The 15,999-nt window shown below is 43.5% G+C and overlaps 1 protein-coding gene across 8 annotated transcripts in view; it reads left to right on the top strand.

Annotated features, from left to right (window-relative positions):
• Positions 1–15,999, top strand: part of srcin1a (SRC kinase signaling inhibitor 1a) — a 128,558-nt gene that overhangs the window by 108,440 nt on the left and 4,119 nt on the right. For 6 of the 8 annotated variants that reach the window (XM_080300183.1, XM_080300182.1, XM_080300181.1 and 3 more), the window contains 4 exons: positions 809–948; positions 1,112–1,264; positions 9,784–10,671; positions 13,010–13,147. In XM_080300183.1, coding sequence (XP_080156309.1) covers positions 809–948; positions 1,112–1,264; positions 9,784–10,671; positions 13,010–13,147 — 1,319 coding nt within the window. The remainder of the gene's footprint in view (positions 1–808; positions 949–1,111; positions 1,265–9,783; positions 10,672–13,009; positions 13,148–15,999) is intronic. The other 2 variants (XM_080300185.1, XM_080300186.1) reach the window with 1 other exon arrangement.

Raw genomic sequence — 15,999 nt, 5'->3', positions numbered from 1 at the left:
GTGGAGGGAATTATGGTGTTAAATGCAGAGCTGTAGTCTATGAAGAGCATTTTAACATAATTCCCCCTTCTAGTGTCCAAGTGAGTAAGTGATGTGTGGAGGAGATGAGAGATGGCATCGTTTGTGGAACGATTTGGACGGTAAGCGAACTGTAGTGGGTCCAGTGTGTCTGGTAGTGAAGAAATGATGAAGTCTCTGACCAGGCGTTCAAAGCACTTCATCACTACTGAGGTGAGGGCTACAGGGCGATAGTCATTGAGAGAAGCAGGGTGGGGTTTCTTCGGGACAGGAACAATGATGGACTCTTTGAAGCATGTGGGGATCACCGACTGAGATAAAGAGATGTTGAATATCTCAGTGAACACAGGAGCTGAACACCTCTTGGTAGAACTGATAGAGTTTATTTCAAATGTTTGTTTGTTTTCTTGCCACAGACCTGGCTTAAAAGTTTCAATTTCCATTTCTTTGAGTTTAGAGATTTGGGAAAGCCATTCCAGAAGCTTAATGTTTTATCCACTACAAAACCAGTTTTGATGCACGTTTGAGGTCATCGTCCTGTTGGAACACCCAGTTGTCTCTAGCTGTGGATTTGTGCAATGTGCTGGTACCACTGGAAGCAAAACAGCTCCAGAGCATGATGCTACCACCACCAAGCTTTACAGTTGATACAGTGATCATATTTTTAAAAGCCTCACCTTTACTCCTCCATACATAAGCTGAATTGGATTTATTGGCATGATATTGTTTTTAAATGTGTTGTGTTAATAATGTAATAATTCTTTCTAATGACATGTTACTGTGTTTTCAGATGAGCTGACAGTACCTCGGTATCGCACAGAGAAACCCTCCAAGTCCCCTCCACCTCCACCGCCTAGACGCAGTTTCCCCTCATCTCCCGGTGTGACCACTCGCAGTGGGGAGCCACTAATTCCTGGAAAAAGCATAAAGGTAACTGAAAAAAATAGTGCATTTAACAATTCCAGTGTTTTAATTCTCAAATCTACAAGTCATCATATTAAAATTCCCCTATTGATATATTTAAGACAAAATTGCAAGCTTCTCACACCAGCTTTGGACAAGTTCTTACCCCTTTTTGTTCTTGTGGCCCTAGAAGGCTGAATCTGAAGAGACAGAGGGACAGAAACCTCACATAAAACTGAGGAGGACCGTGTCCGAAAACCCTCGTCCGTCATCAACACCTCCCACACTGGCTTCTGAAGACAAAGAGGAGGGAGAGGGGGAGAAAATTGCTGCCGAATTGGAGGTAAAGAAAACACAAGGTTAATAATATCCCCAATAGTCCGTTGTTCATTAAAAAAAACCAAAAGGAATGTTTTTAGTATTCATGTTACGTCCACAATTTGGAGCAAGTCTTTGTGTGCACACAGGCAGACAATGTCTGTTCAGATATGCTCACCCTCATTACCACATGTTCAAGCAGCAGGTGCCATATGTCCCCAGCCCCTGGCACTGTGAGAGCCCAAAGATCACATACTGCTCACTCACACACATCATCACCCAGGGCTCACAGATCACAGCCAGACAGATGGATCCTGATAGCTGCTTGGACTGTGTTAGAGATGACCTGCTGAAACTGAATAGAGTAAAGACTCAACAGTAATTGAGTTCGATCATTCAGCTGCTGCTGTGTTTTTATTTTGCAGATAATGACAGTTTGTAACTTTCTTTTTTCCTCCTCAGCTATTTGAGAGAGCCCCACACAGGCTCTCTATGCCAGCTCCCCTTTCCCTGCTAGTTAGCCCATGCAGTATAAAAAGTTTACACCCATCCAGACTGGACCTGTGGCCCCCTGAGGCCTCAGGCTGTGAGGTAACCCTTTGGCTTACCCTGAGTTATCTACCTATTAAGTTTCCATCTCTTTACTTCTACACCTGCTACCACACACAAGAATTATTAACTACAACACCAGTTCTAAAAACTTGGGACACTGTATAAAATGCAAATAAAAACTAAAACTTTAAGGTAAAAATAAAAAGGAATTTGGAATTTGATGGCAGCAACATGTCTCAGAAGTTGGGACAGGGCAATGTTTGCAACTATGTAAGCTTATATATGTGGGAACTGAGTAGACTGGTTGCTTGAATATTGATGCCATGGGTCTTCTTTGTGGTATTTGTACAATATCTGAACTGCAAGCAGGCAAGTTCAGCACACGGACTCTATGAGCCTTACTGTTGAAATAAATGCAGTATCAAAGTAAGAGTGTGTGAACATTAGGTAAAAAGTGTTTAGGCTTAGATAAAAGCACATGTATATGTGTGGAATGAGGCATGTAAGAAAATGCTTTAAGTGCTCAAACTGAATAGAGCACAATAAGTAGTATTGGTGCGTTAAAAATCAGTATTACACTTTCCAGATGTGCAAACTGCTGAATCCATGGCAATAATGCACCATTATACCATCGGAGATGCAGGCTTTTGAACAAAACTCTGATAACAAGCCAGATGATTTCTCTTTTCTTTAGTCCAGAGGATCCGGCACCATGTTCTCCAAATCCAATTTCAAATTTCGATTTGTTTGACCACAGAACAGTTTTCTACTTTGCCTCAGTCGATTTTAAATTAGCTTAGGCCAAACGATAGTGGCATTTTCTTTTGGAGCATGTTCACATTTGGCTTCTTCTTTGCATCATAGAGTTTCCGCTTGTTTGCTGTGGATAGCACAGCGAACTGTATTCACAGAGAATGCCACCTGAGGGCATCCAATATTGATTTTTGGCCTTGTGCACTGAGATTTCTCCAGGTTGTCTAAATCCTTTGATGATATACTGTAAAGGCTGAGCTATATAAAGACTTTCATTTTATTTTCAGGAACATGTTCCACATTTTTTAGATCCAGGTTTATGTAGATTGGCAAACCTCAGCCCTCCTTTGTTTCTGAGAAGGTCTGCATCTCTAAGATGCTCTTTCTGGCTTTTCTTGCACCTTTTTATTTCAGGTTAAATAATTTTGAGAAAAATACATTGGTTTTATGATTTGCAAATCATTGCTTTCTGGTTTTATTTCCATTTTACAAAGCATCCACACTTTTTTGGAACTGGGGTTATAGGCTGTCTTTTGTCTAGTGTTTCTGGGCAGGAGCTATACAGAGGTTTCTGCCAATAATGCGCTGCAAACCCAAAGCAATAACTGAAAGAGTCAGGTTTGTCTGACAGTGAGTAATTTGATTCAGTTTGAGTATGTTCATTAACAATCTTTCTAATCCTTTCCATTTATACCTGTTACACAACTTTTTAGAGATGTTTATAAAAGTCATCAGTCCTTAACAGGTATTTGCACTTATTAATAATATTGTGTTTTTTTGTGCGTGAGAGTCAGTATGTAAAGAATATACACTGAGCATCCTGGTAGCATTATCTACAAAGTAGGGGTGCAACGATACACAAAATTCACGGTTCGGTTCGATACTTTGGTGTCACGGTTCGATATTTTTTCGATACAAAAAAATGTTCATGCCTTTTTAATTTGTCATTTATTAAAATTATAAATATATATTTTAACTCAAAAGTACAGTTTTTAAATTTAATGTTGCTGAAACAAAAGTAATTAAAAAAATAAATATAATCTGATTGAGGAATCACTAATCTTTGGAAAAGAGAGTTTATTACAGAGAAATGGCTCTTTCCAAAATAAAAGCTATACTATACGCTTCTTCTGGGCTATATTCTCAGCAGCATATTGTAGCGGGTCAGGGCTGTTCGGGGTTCTGTTTGTACAGTTATGTTTTGTTTATGTTGCCATAGTGACGGGTGACGCCCTCTCGCTGCGACGGTGTGTCCTTCCGGGGTCAGAGGGCGCCCTGTGTGGTGTTGTTGTTGTTGCTGTGCGGTTGCCGCGGTGAGCAGTTAGCTAGCGACAGTGTTCTTCTGCAGATGTCAATAAACGGCTGTGCTCCCTGGCTAGCTCATGGGAAGCAAGACCAAAGGACACCTCCGTCTCCTCGTTGTCTGAGCTCGCCACATTGGTGTCAGAAGTGGGATGATGGTGACACCCCATGTTCTGACCCGAGTGACTTTTCCCCCGCCGGTCGTGACCGGCCGGTGCGCCAAAAGAAGGCACCTAGACATTTACAAAGTGAAAGCAAAAAAACAAGCGCAAATTCAAACGCGATTTCAATATGTCACATATTGATAGTGGCTCACCGATGCCAATGACATAATTACCCAGCTACATTTCCGAAAGAATGCAAAAGCATTGACATATATTTTTCCTTCCTACAATAGCCCGACGGGCAGGGCAGAGATAGATTTTGGTAGCCCGACTGGAAAAATTTTGCAAACCCTGTGTTACAGGCATGGCCCTTTAAGGATGAAGCCTGATGGGAAATGTATTCGGGATGTGTGTCAGGACTGCCTGGTGTGTAAGTAACGGTTAGCTACAGAAGAGACGAAAAGAAAATAAATAAAAGGAATATAATAACTCCCTCGACAGCCAGAGTTGTGTCGGCGATGCTCGCTGTGAGTAAACTGTTTCAGCCCACTGTACGCGGTGTTCATGCCTTAGAGAAGAAATAAAGTTCGGTGAAGCAGTTTCCTACGCCTCCTTCGATCTTTTTGCTAGCAGAGTTGACCTGTATAGTAAGCTGTTGCCGGCTATGAGTCAGTTACGGAACCTTCAAGTAACTGCCAGAGGTTTCCTTACTACGGTTCGGGGCCGCGGATCTGGCGCGGTAACACCTGTATCTGATTGAGGAATCACTCATCTTTGGAAAAGAGAGTTTATTACAGAGAAATGGCTCATTCCAAAATAAAAGCTATACTATCCGCTTCTTCTGGGCTATATTCTCAGCAGCATATTGTAGCGGGTCAGGGCTGTTCGGGGTTCTGTTTGTACAGTTATGTTTTGTTTATGTTGCCATAGTGACGGGTGACGCCCTCTCGCTGCGACGGTGTGTCCTTCCGGGGTCAGAGGGCGCCCTGTGTGTTGTTGTTGTTGTTGTTGCTGTGCGGTTGCCGCGGTGAGCAGTTAGCTAGCGACAGTGTTCTTCTGCAGATGTCAATAAACGGCTGTGCTCCCTGGCTAGCTCATGGGAAGCAAGACCAAAGGACACCTCCGTCTCCTCCTTGTCTAAGCTCGCCACATTGGTGTCAGAAGTGGGATGATGGTGACACCCCATGTTCTGACCCGAGTGACTTTTCCCCCGCCGGTCGTGACCGGCTGGTGCGCCAAAAGAAGGCACCTGGACATTTACAAAGTGAAAGCAAAAAAACAAGCGCAAATTCAAACGCGATTTCAATATGTCACATATTGACAGTGGCTCACCGATGCCAATGACATAATTACCCAGCTACATTTCTGAAAGAATGCAAAAGCATTGACATATATTTTTCCTTCCTACAATAGCCCGACGGGCAGGGCAGAGATAGATTTTGGTAGCCCGACTGGAAAAATTTTGCAAACCCTGTGTTACAGGCATGGCCCTTTAAGGATGAAGCCTGATGGGAAATGTATTCGGGATGTGTGTCGGGACTGCCTGGTGTGTAAGTAACGGTTAGCTACAGAAGAGACGAAAAGAAAATAAATAAAAGGAATATAATAACTCCCTCAACAGCCAGAGTTGTGTCGGCGATGCTCGCTGTGAGTAAACGGTTTCAGCCCACTGTACGCGGTGTTCATGCCTTAGAGAAGAAATAAAGTTCGGTGAAGCAGTTTCCTACGCCTCCTTCGATCTTTTTGCTAGCAGAGTTGACCTGTATAGTAAGCTGTTGCCGGCTATGAGTCAGTTACGGAACCTTCAAGTAACTGCCAGAGGTTTCCTTACTACGGTTCGGGGCCGCGGATCTGGCGCGGTAACACCTGTATCTGATTGAGGAATCACTCATCTTTGGAAAAGAGAGTTTATTACAGAGAAATGGCTCTTTCCAAAATAAAAGCTATACTATACGCTTCTTCTGGGCTATATTCTCAGCAGCATATTGTAGCGGGTCAGGGCTGTTCGGGGTTCTGTTTGTACAGTTATGTTTTGTTTATGTTGCCATAGTGACGGGTGACGCCCTCTCGCTGCGACGGTGTGTCCTTCCGGGGTCAGAGGGCGCCCTGTGTGGTGTTGTTGTTGTTGCTGTGCGGTTGCCGCGGTGAGCAGTTAGCTAGCGACAGTGTTCTTCTGCAGATGTCAATAAACGGCTGTGCTCCCTGGCTAGCTCATGGGAAGCAAGACCAAAGGACACCTCCGTCTCCTCGTTGTCTGAGCTCGCCACATTGGTGTCAGAAGTGGGATGATGGTGACACCCCATGTTCTGACCCGAGTGACTTTTCCCCCGCCGGTCGTGACCGGCCGGTGCGCCAAAAGAAGGCACCTAGACATTTACAAAGTGAAAGCAAAAAAACAAGCGCAAATTCAAACGCGATTTCAATATGTCACATATTGATAGTGGCTCACCGATGCCAATGACATAATTACCCAGCTACATTTCCGAAAGAATGCAAAAGCATTGACATATATTTTTCCTTCCTACAATAGCCCGACGGGCAGGGCAGAGATAGATTTTGGTAGCCCGACTGGAAAAATTTTGCAAACCCTGTGTTACAGGCATGGCCCTTTAAGGATGAAGCCTGATGGGAAATGTATTCGGGATGTGTGTCAGGACTGCCTGGTGTGTAAGTAACGGTTAGCTACAGAAGAGACGAAAAGAAAATAAATAAAAGGAATATAATAACTCCCTCGACAGCCAGAGTTGTGTCGGCGATGCTCGCTGTGAGTAAACTGTTTCAGCCCACTGTACGCGGTGTTCATGCCTTAGAGAAGAAATAAAGTTCGGTGAAGCAGTTTCCTACGCCTCCTTCGATCTTTTTGCTAGCAGAGTTGACCTGTATAGTAAGCTGTTGCCGGCTATGAGTCAGTTACGGAACCTTCAAGTAACTGCCAGAGGTTTCCTTACTACGGTTCGGGGCCGCGGATCTGGCGCGGTAACACCTGTATCTGATTGAGGAATCACTCATCTTTGGAAAAGAGAGTTTATTACAGAGAAATGGCTCATTCCAAAATAAAAGCTATACTATCCGCTTCTTCTGGGCTATATTCTCAGCAGCATATTGTAGCGGGTCAGGGCTGTTCGGGGTTCTGTTTGTACAGTTATGTTTTGTTTATGTTGCCATAGTGACGGGTGACGCCCTCTCGCTGCGACGGTGTGTCCTTCCGGGGTCAGAGGGCGCCCTGTGTGTTGTTGTTGTTGTTGTTGCTGTGCGGTTGCCGCGGTGAGCAGTTAGCTAGCGACAGTGTTCTTCTGCAGATGTCAATAAACGGCTGTGCTCCCTGGCTAGCTCATGGGAAGCAAGACCAAAGGACACCTCCGTCTCCTCCTTGTCTAAGCTCGCCACATTGGTGTCAGAAGTGGGATGATGGTGACACCCCATGTTCTGACCCGAGTGACTTTTCCCCCGCCGGTCGTGACCGGCTGGTGCGCCAAAAGAAGGCACCTGGACATTTACAAAGTGAAAGCAAAAAAACAAGCGCAAATTCAAACGCGATTTCAATATGTCACATATTGACAGTGGCTCACCGATGCCAATGACATAATTACCCAGCTACATTTCTGAAAGAATGCAAAAGCATTGACATATATTTTTCCTTCCTACAATAGCCCGACGGGCAGGGCAGAGATAGATTTTGGTAGCCCGACTGGAAAAATTTTGCAAACCCTGTGTTACAGGCATGGCCCTTTAAGGATGAAGCCTGATGGGAAATGTATTCGGGATGTGTGTCGGGACTGCCTGGTGTGTAAGTAACGGTTAGCTACAGAAGAGACGAAAAGAAAATAAATAAAAGGAATATAATAACTCCCTCAACAGCCAGAGTTGTGTCGGCGATGCTCGCTGTGAGTAAACGGTTTCAGCCCACTGTACGCGGTGTTCATGCCTTAGAGAAGAAATAAAGTTCGGTGAAGCAGTTTCCTACGCCTCCTTCGATCTTTTTGCTAGCAGAGTTGACCTGTATAGTAAGCTGTTGCCGGCTATGAGTCAGTTACGGAACCTTCAAGTAACTGCCAGAGGTTTCCTTACTACGGTTCGGGGCCGCGGATCTGGCGCGGTAACACCTGTATCTGATTGAGGAATCACTCATCTTTGGAAAAGAGAGTTTATTACAGAGAAATGGCTCTTTCCAAAATAAAAGCTATACTATACGCTTCTTCTGGGCTATATTCTCAGCAGCATATTGTAGCGGGTCAGGGCTGTTCGGGGTTCTGTTTGTACAGTTATGTTTTGTTTATGTTGCCATAGTGACGGGTGACGCCCTCTCGCTGCGACGGTGTGTCCTTCCGGGGTCAGAGGGCGCCCTGTGTGTTGTTGTTGTTGTTGCTGTGCGGTTGCCGCGCTGAGTAGTTAGCTAGCGGCAGTGTTCTTCTGCAGATGTCAATAAACGGCTGTGCTCCCTGGCTAGCTCACGGGAAGCAAGACCAAACGACACCTCCGTCTCCTCGTTGTCTGAGCTCGCCACATTGGTGTCAGAAGTGGGATGATGGTGGCACCCCATGTTCTGACCCGAGTGACTTTTCCCCCGCCGGTTGTGACCGGCCGGTGCGCCAAAAGAAGGCACCTGGACATTTGCAGGACTTTGTGTGGGGTAATGGGGTCGTCGGGGACGACTGACCCCTTAGGTGGGGGCTATGCAGCGGGTCAGCGCTGTTCGGGGTTCTGTTTGTACAGTTATGTTTTGTTTATATTGCCATAGTGACGGGTGACGCCTTCTCGCTGCCACGATGTGTCTTTCCGGGGTCAGAGGGCGCTCTGTGTGTTTTTGTTGCTGTGCGGTTGCCGCGCTGAGCAGTTAGCTAGCGGCAGTGTTCTTCTGCAGATGTCAATAAACGGCTGTGCTCCCTGGCTAGCTCACGGGAAGCAAGACCAAACGATATCTCCGTCTCCTCCTTGTCTGAGCTCGCCACAATATTAAACATATCAGGTCCCCATAAGGAGAATCATGTGCTAACGGCTGTCTAAATGACTCGGGTAAAGTTTGTAGCATGCATGCTTGTTGTTTTTGTCTGCTTCCACTTGTCTTTGCACTAGGATGATGTCGGCGTAAATGTGCAGTCATATTCATTGTGTTCCCACTAGTGCTGTCAGCGTTAATCTCGTTGAAATGACGTTAACGCCACAACAGGCAAATCTCCGTTAACGAGCTACCCCTGCGTGGGGCTAGACGGCCAACACCTTAACGAGCTAACTGCGCTAACACACTAGTTCCCACCCATGTAATTGAGCATTGCGTGGCACATCCAACATACTGTTTTACTTTAGTCCATGACGCGCTTACCTTCAGGGTCATACATCACATGAAAACCAAAATAATTCCAAACGCCAGATCTGAATGAGGGTGGGGGATGTTCAATTTGCCATGTTGCAAGGAGAGCTTAACTTCTGTCTCGCTAGCTTGCCCTGCGCTCTTCCTTCTGACGATGCTGTCTGTGTTGAACGCTCAGTGGATCTGCGCTCGACAGTGCAGCCTAGGCGGAGTAGTCGAACGCAGATTCACTGAGCGCTCAACACAGACAGCATCGTCAGAAGGAAAGTTGATAAAATAAATTACAAATTTTGTATTGTTCGATACATATGCGTACCGAACCGAAAGCACTGTATCAAACGGTTCAATATCAATACGAGTATCGTTGCACCCCTACTACAAAGGTATTAGATACAATGTGATAATATTTCTTTCATGCTCTCTGATGTGCTTGGGTGTTTTTAATGCCATGGTTTGTAATCTCACTTGAAGTTTGTGCTTGGAGTGTGTTTAAATTGAAAACTCAAGTGCTTTCTTCATTTATAGGCAGGGCACATGTCTCCTGTCCCCCACATCGTGTTGACAGATTGCTGTCCTGCTTCGCTCACAAACTCAGAGGATCCTGTCAGAGATTTGGGGAATGACCTTGTGGAGGGGACTCAATCACAAGATTGGACTGGTCATCATTCAGTCGGCAAGACTATAATTTCAAGGGGAAAGCATTCAGGGGGATTTGAAAGTCCTCCACAGCGAGAACAGTGTTCGGATAGTGAATTCAAACAGGAAGTTGCCCTGCTGGTGACAGATCTGGGCATGAGAGTGGTGTCTCCTCTTGAAGCCCAAGAGCTCAGTGAGACTAAAGGAGATGTTCTTCACACTCTAATCATCTCACCGCAGACTAAGGAACTGTCTGAAACTCAGCTGAGTCACCGGCCTCTGCTAGTGCTCTTCAGGGTACAAAAAACTGTCAAAGAGGCCTACGAACTACTGTATTCCCTTGTGGCATCATTCGAATTAAAATTCTCCCATGCCCCAGACCAGCAGATGCCTCTAGCTGAGGCTCTCAGAAGCGGCATAGAGACAGGGGCTAGCATGCTGACATTTCACCACAAACCTGAAATTAGGTTAATGCCTGAGCTGAGCTCAGTAAGCAGTACTCTTAACTCTAATGGGTCAACTAGGTCTGCGGACACTCAGAGGAGAATGACAGAAGATGTCCGACGCACCACCTACAAGAGGCTGGACAGCTTGGAGGAGACTATTCGAGAGCTGGAAAACACATTGATAGAGATCAGTGGTCATGCTACTAGAGAGCAGCTCTACAGTCAGACAATCATCAACAGTAGCCCTGTACCGACGACTGGTAGTCCAACTGAGGCGAAGAAGCCGCCACTCCCACCCAAGCCATCCGCCTCGAGTCCATCATCAATCCAGGTTTTTGCTTACACCTCCTGTGTCCATTCCTGCTCTGAAGCAGCATCCTCTTTTTTTCTTCACTTCTTCTCTGTGGATGGCAGTTGGAAATTCACTTTCCAGCTTCTGATGTCTGCTCCCTGATTAAATCGGCATGCGACTGTATTTGAAATCGAAACCGTGCAGAGGGGACAGACAGCAGACTTCCTACCTACTTGTCTGTTCTGTGATTAGTGCTGGGGCTGCTCTCCTGCTGAGCTCAGAGTTGTTAATTGTTTTTTATTGATCTGTCCCGGTATCTCCTATCTGTCTGAGTCTAGCTAATTTTGCCTTTTGTTACACCAAGAGGCAATAAAAAATAAATGCATTTTCCTCTTCTCCTTTTCTGCTCTTTACTGGTTAGTACGATCTAATTCATTTAATTTCTTATCTTAGTTCTGCCCTGAAATCCAACTTTCTTTTCCTCACTAATCGTCTTAAGCACAAAGCAGTACAACTGCGGTTGTACTTTATTAAAAGGTAGCGCGAGGACATATTTACATTAAGCTGTATCTTCCATCATCCAGCATCATTTTGTTGTAAATTATGTTCTTTTTGCAGCAGCTGTTTTGACGTGTCATTGCAAGCTAAACAGACACATTATTAATGAGTTTAAGAATCTGTACATAGGCCAGGTCCTGGTATTGTTCATGTTGGCCTACTTAAATGCCCTGCTGTGACAAGTCAGAATGGCAGAGTGGCTATGCTTACATGGAGCCTAATATTTCTATTCTGTGAATGTTCACTTTAAAAGACCAAACACAGTAGAAGTTCCCCATATGAACACCTCAAGCGCAATAAACAGGACGAGGCTTTTTAATGAGCTCAATTTAATTGCTGCCCTTTCAAATCATTTCAATGCAAGGAATGAAGAGTAACACATTTACAGCAACTTCTGCCCTAAACAGATGTGAGAAATCCTTTCTCGGGGAGCTATTCAGACATGCGTCACAGATAAAAGAGCCACTGACAAATGCAGATGCAGCACTTTTGCGACATTGTTTTGATTAAGTGCGTATTCATCCATCCACATAAATTTACAACGCTTGTAAACAGCTGACCCAAAATGTTTAATCATAAGGACATAAACAGACATTTAAACTGTTTAGCTGCTTTCAAATAACGAGGTAAAACTACAAAGAGAAAATTCGATCTAATAAGTTTAAAAAACAAAAGATTTCTTACCAAAGGCTAGTATCATGTCTAATATACTTCACATTAATATGTACTGACTATGTGCTGAACTCTATTACCAGATGTTGTCAGTGGCCTGGCTTTAGCTCACCTCCAGCTGACCGCTACACAACAAAAGATTAGTAATTATCAAAAGCATTCCTGTGTCAGCTGCCACTCGTCTGAGAGGTCTTGACAGCTTGCGTAGCACTCCCTGTTACTCTGATTGTAGCCTACCACTCAGGGCAGGGCTGCAATACTTGACAGTCACACTGTCATGGTGAGTTTTAGCCCTCTGATGTAGAGCCAGAAAGCACTCCCATGGGCACGGCTGCGGATTACAGAGTCTTCACACATTATTTCATCACTCCAACTTCAACCACGTTCATCATTTCAACATGACCCTTCTTCCAACTCTTGTCCAACATTTGCTGGCACACTTACCAAATTCACACTGACAAGAAATCTACTTTCAGAACCCATTAGAGTTTAGTTTTTAATTAGCACATCAAACAGCAAGTTTACTTGCAAATTTTATGATCTAATTTTAAAATTCTGCTTCTCGTTAAAAAAGGATTTGGCGCAGAAGGAAGGTGGTTACAAGTCTTTCTTCTCTGATTTAATGTAGTAGGGGTAACTGACTATTTGATATTAGGGTTAATCTTTTGTTAGTTTTCCTTTTAGCTAATGTCTCTGTGTGCAGATGAGGCACAGTTGGATGGAAATTTGACTGGATGTGTATTTGTTTTCCTGTGTATTAGAGAGAGTCAATAGAGTAACTCAGCAGGAAAGATCATTAAGCACGCTGCCTCGTGGATCCTGTGGTGAGGCTAAGCTACGCAACGTCAGTTTTGATGCCGCATTTCTATATTCTGGTCTTTGTCATCTTCTGCTGATAGATAGTGAAACTCTGTGAAGTGGATAGTTCCATTTAATACCAACTATAAGCTGAGGTCTTAAAAACCTTATTAGTCTCAAGAGAAAGACTTGATAAAGGCTGGACTCAAACTCTGTAGTAAGTAGATGTGTGTCTGAGGCTTAAATCGAATACACTGTAGAGGGGAAGTGAAATCTACAGACATCTGATGTGTGACAAAGTGTTATTAATGGTTCTCCTCTGTTCTTCTCTTGTTTATTCTATTCTTAGGGAGGAACTATTTCAGGTAGCGGGAAGTTTCTCCACTCCTCGGCTGCCTCCAAACTGAAGCACCTGCAACAAAACAGCACAGAAAAGACTAAAAGTGGCAAAAGAGAGGACTTCATGAAGGTCCAGGGCCAGCAACAGGTACAATTTGCCTTTGTTTTGCGCTGTTGAGGCCAAAACGCACTTGATCTGGCAGAGTCTGTGCATGATCCCTAAGATGGACAAGTTAGCTTTTAGGTATAACCATCTTAAGCACTTAATGAAGGCATATAACAAAATTGAGATATAAAAAACATGAAAATTACAATAATGATCATTATTGAATCGTACTGCCTTTATGCCCACAGAGTCACTGCAGTTGAAACTGTCAGAGGTTCAAAGAGAAATATGAAACTATCATTCTTAGTAAAATGCAACTGAAATATATAAAATCAAAGGTTTATTTATTGAAGTATGTAATTATTAGGGAAAAATGCCATATATACTGAATGTATACCAATAAAGTACATTTAATTTGACCAGATTCTGTTAAATTTCCTCTTTTACATTATACTTATGTAGTCATATCAGCATTTTGGGCATAAATATTTTTTGGAGTGCAAAAATCTGGGCCTACCAAAAATCAAGATAGAAAGGATAGTATTGATTTTGTTCTGTATTTAAGCAAATATAATTGCTTTCTTCCTCAAATAGAGACATATTTTGCGTTAATGTTTACGCCACCTCCCCAACAACTTCAGCAAGCCTTCGTTCAGAGTTATTTTCTCGAAAGCAAGTGTGTGTGCATCCATTCACGTAATCCACTCTGCACCAGATCAAGATTAAATGGGCCTTAACTACCACTCTTCACTGCCACTGGATCCTTTCTGTGCCCCGCAGAACCACTGTCACTTTTCAGCGTGATACATTCCTCGCCCTCTGTGTATTACAGTCTGTGTAACATTCAAGATGCAAACTTAGCAGACAGCAGAAGCGATGAATTGAATTCAAAGCCAGTTTTGCCATAAACCTTTTAATGTCACATTATTGTGACAGGCTCATCATCACAGGAATGCTCAATTGGATCAAAGGATTTTCTGCAGGCACTGTCCCACAGAGAGATGCATGTCACACAGGTTAGAGTGATGAAGGATTAGCACTTTAATTACCTAAGCAGTGTTTCATGTCTGAAAGTCTTAAGTGGCTTCTAATTATATAATTTAAACCTATTAAAGTGTTGTTATGTATTAGCATTATGGGCGTGCTTGCATCTTTAACAGGTCTTCACTTCTGTTTTTTTCTGAACTCTGACAGAAAATTGGGTATGAAGAAACTCTTAAAAGCGCTTGAGTTTAATTTATAAAACTTCATAAACTCTCTCTCTAAGTATTTGTTGTTATGCATATGCCTGACAGCTGGCTTTTCATTCTTTTTTCAGTCTCCAATATGCTGGCATTTTAGAGGTTTAAAGTACAGCAAAAGACTGGACATAAGGATGCTAGATGGCCTCTAGAGGCAAGGAAATTGAACTGTTGGAGCATGTCGGTCAAGTAAAGCCAAGAGAAGATTTTTACAGCATGCCGGTGCACAGGAGGGGAAAAAGGCTTAATGTCAATGTAATTTGAAAAATAACCGAAGCAGTGAAGTGCACCTAAACCTTCATAACCCACAGAATTTGACAGAGCATTCAGACACAAATTCAGTCTTAAAGATTGAAAAATGAATGCGTTAGGCAGACAGCCAGAGACTTGAGACATGGAGGGGTTTGGTTGCCTCATACTGAGAGAAGATTGAGAAGAATCTCTACAGAGCCATGTAATAATCACCCCTTGAGTCACTGGCAATCACCGATTATTCATTATGAAGAGGGCAGTTCTCTTTCCACCATAAAGTCTTTCAGGTTTCCTCTTCTTTATGTCTTTTTCTTCCCCTTTCCGCTTTCTCTACTCTGCAATTTATGCATGCTGGCCCTTTCTCCGTTTCACTCTTCCTCTGTCAGTCTCGCTCATTCCCCGAGATTTGGAAGCTGAGTGGATGCCTACACTTGTGTAATGAAAGCAAAATTAATCCCATTATTTCAATATGACACTCACAGGCAGCACAGTCTCTTTGTCCACAAACTTCAAAACAGTCATTGTGAAAAGATGCTGTACGAGTGAAAGCGCTATCCTCCGAGGGACGGTGGACACTCAAAGCTAATTGTCGGCGTGGGAAGTCGGTGCCAAGCAGTTAAGGGTAGCAGCATACCACAACTGTGTGATGAATAACAAAGAGGAACAAATAACCAGCTGGTTTAGTGTAGGAGAATAAAGAGTCAGCTGTGGTAGGCGCTATAACAGCCAATAACTCTATTTTGTATTATTTTTAACGATGAGGGACTACTAGTCCCTTTGTACATTTCCAGGTGTTGTATAAAGACAAGTGAAAAACAATTATTCAATGCAAAAGTGCACTTGATATAATAATTGGCCACTTTATTAAATTGATGTTAAAATGTTGGTAGGCCTCCATTTTTAAAAATGCTGCCATAGTTTGTTAGCTGCTTTAAGGCTAAAGAGGTTAGTTGGTCAGATACTTGTCCTAAATATCCTAATATTCATTAATGGTGGCGATCCTCATGGATGAACATTTACAAACGGGCTTGCGTAAATGTGCAAACTGGCAGTTTGACAACAGTTTTGATGCACAGTTAACAATCATTGAGGAAATAAACACTGGCTACTTGTAATCTGGACCTCTACTACTGGTCACAAAGTAGCTCTATCGTGAAAGTTGTGCATACATCTGCACTCTTACCTCCCTATCTGCTCGGTTTCCTTCATAAACATTGTCGAGCATTCTTCTTCATCTACCTAGCAGAGCCAAAATTTCCATCTATTCTTCCGTCTATTTTCTTCATGCAGTTCAGGGTTGCAGGGGTGTTGGAGCCTCTCTCAGCTGTCATCGGGAGAGAGGTGATGTAGTCCCTGAACATGTCACCAGTCTACTTGAAAGCTAACACAGAGCGACAGACA

The sequence above is a fragment of the Astatotilapia calliptera genome, chromosome 4 (assembly GCF_964374335.1).
Source record: "Astatotilapia calliptera chromosome 4, fAstCal68.1, whole genome shotgun sequence".
NCBI lineage: Eukaryota > Metazoa > Chordata > Actinopteri > Cichliformes > Cichlidae > Astatotilapia > Astatotilapia calliptera.
The sequence above is the reverse complement of the archived record's forward strand: the minus strand, read 5'-3'. Positions and strand labels throughout refer to the sequence as shown.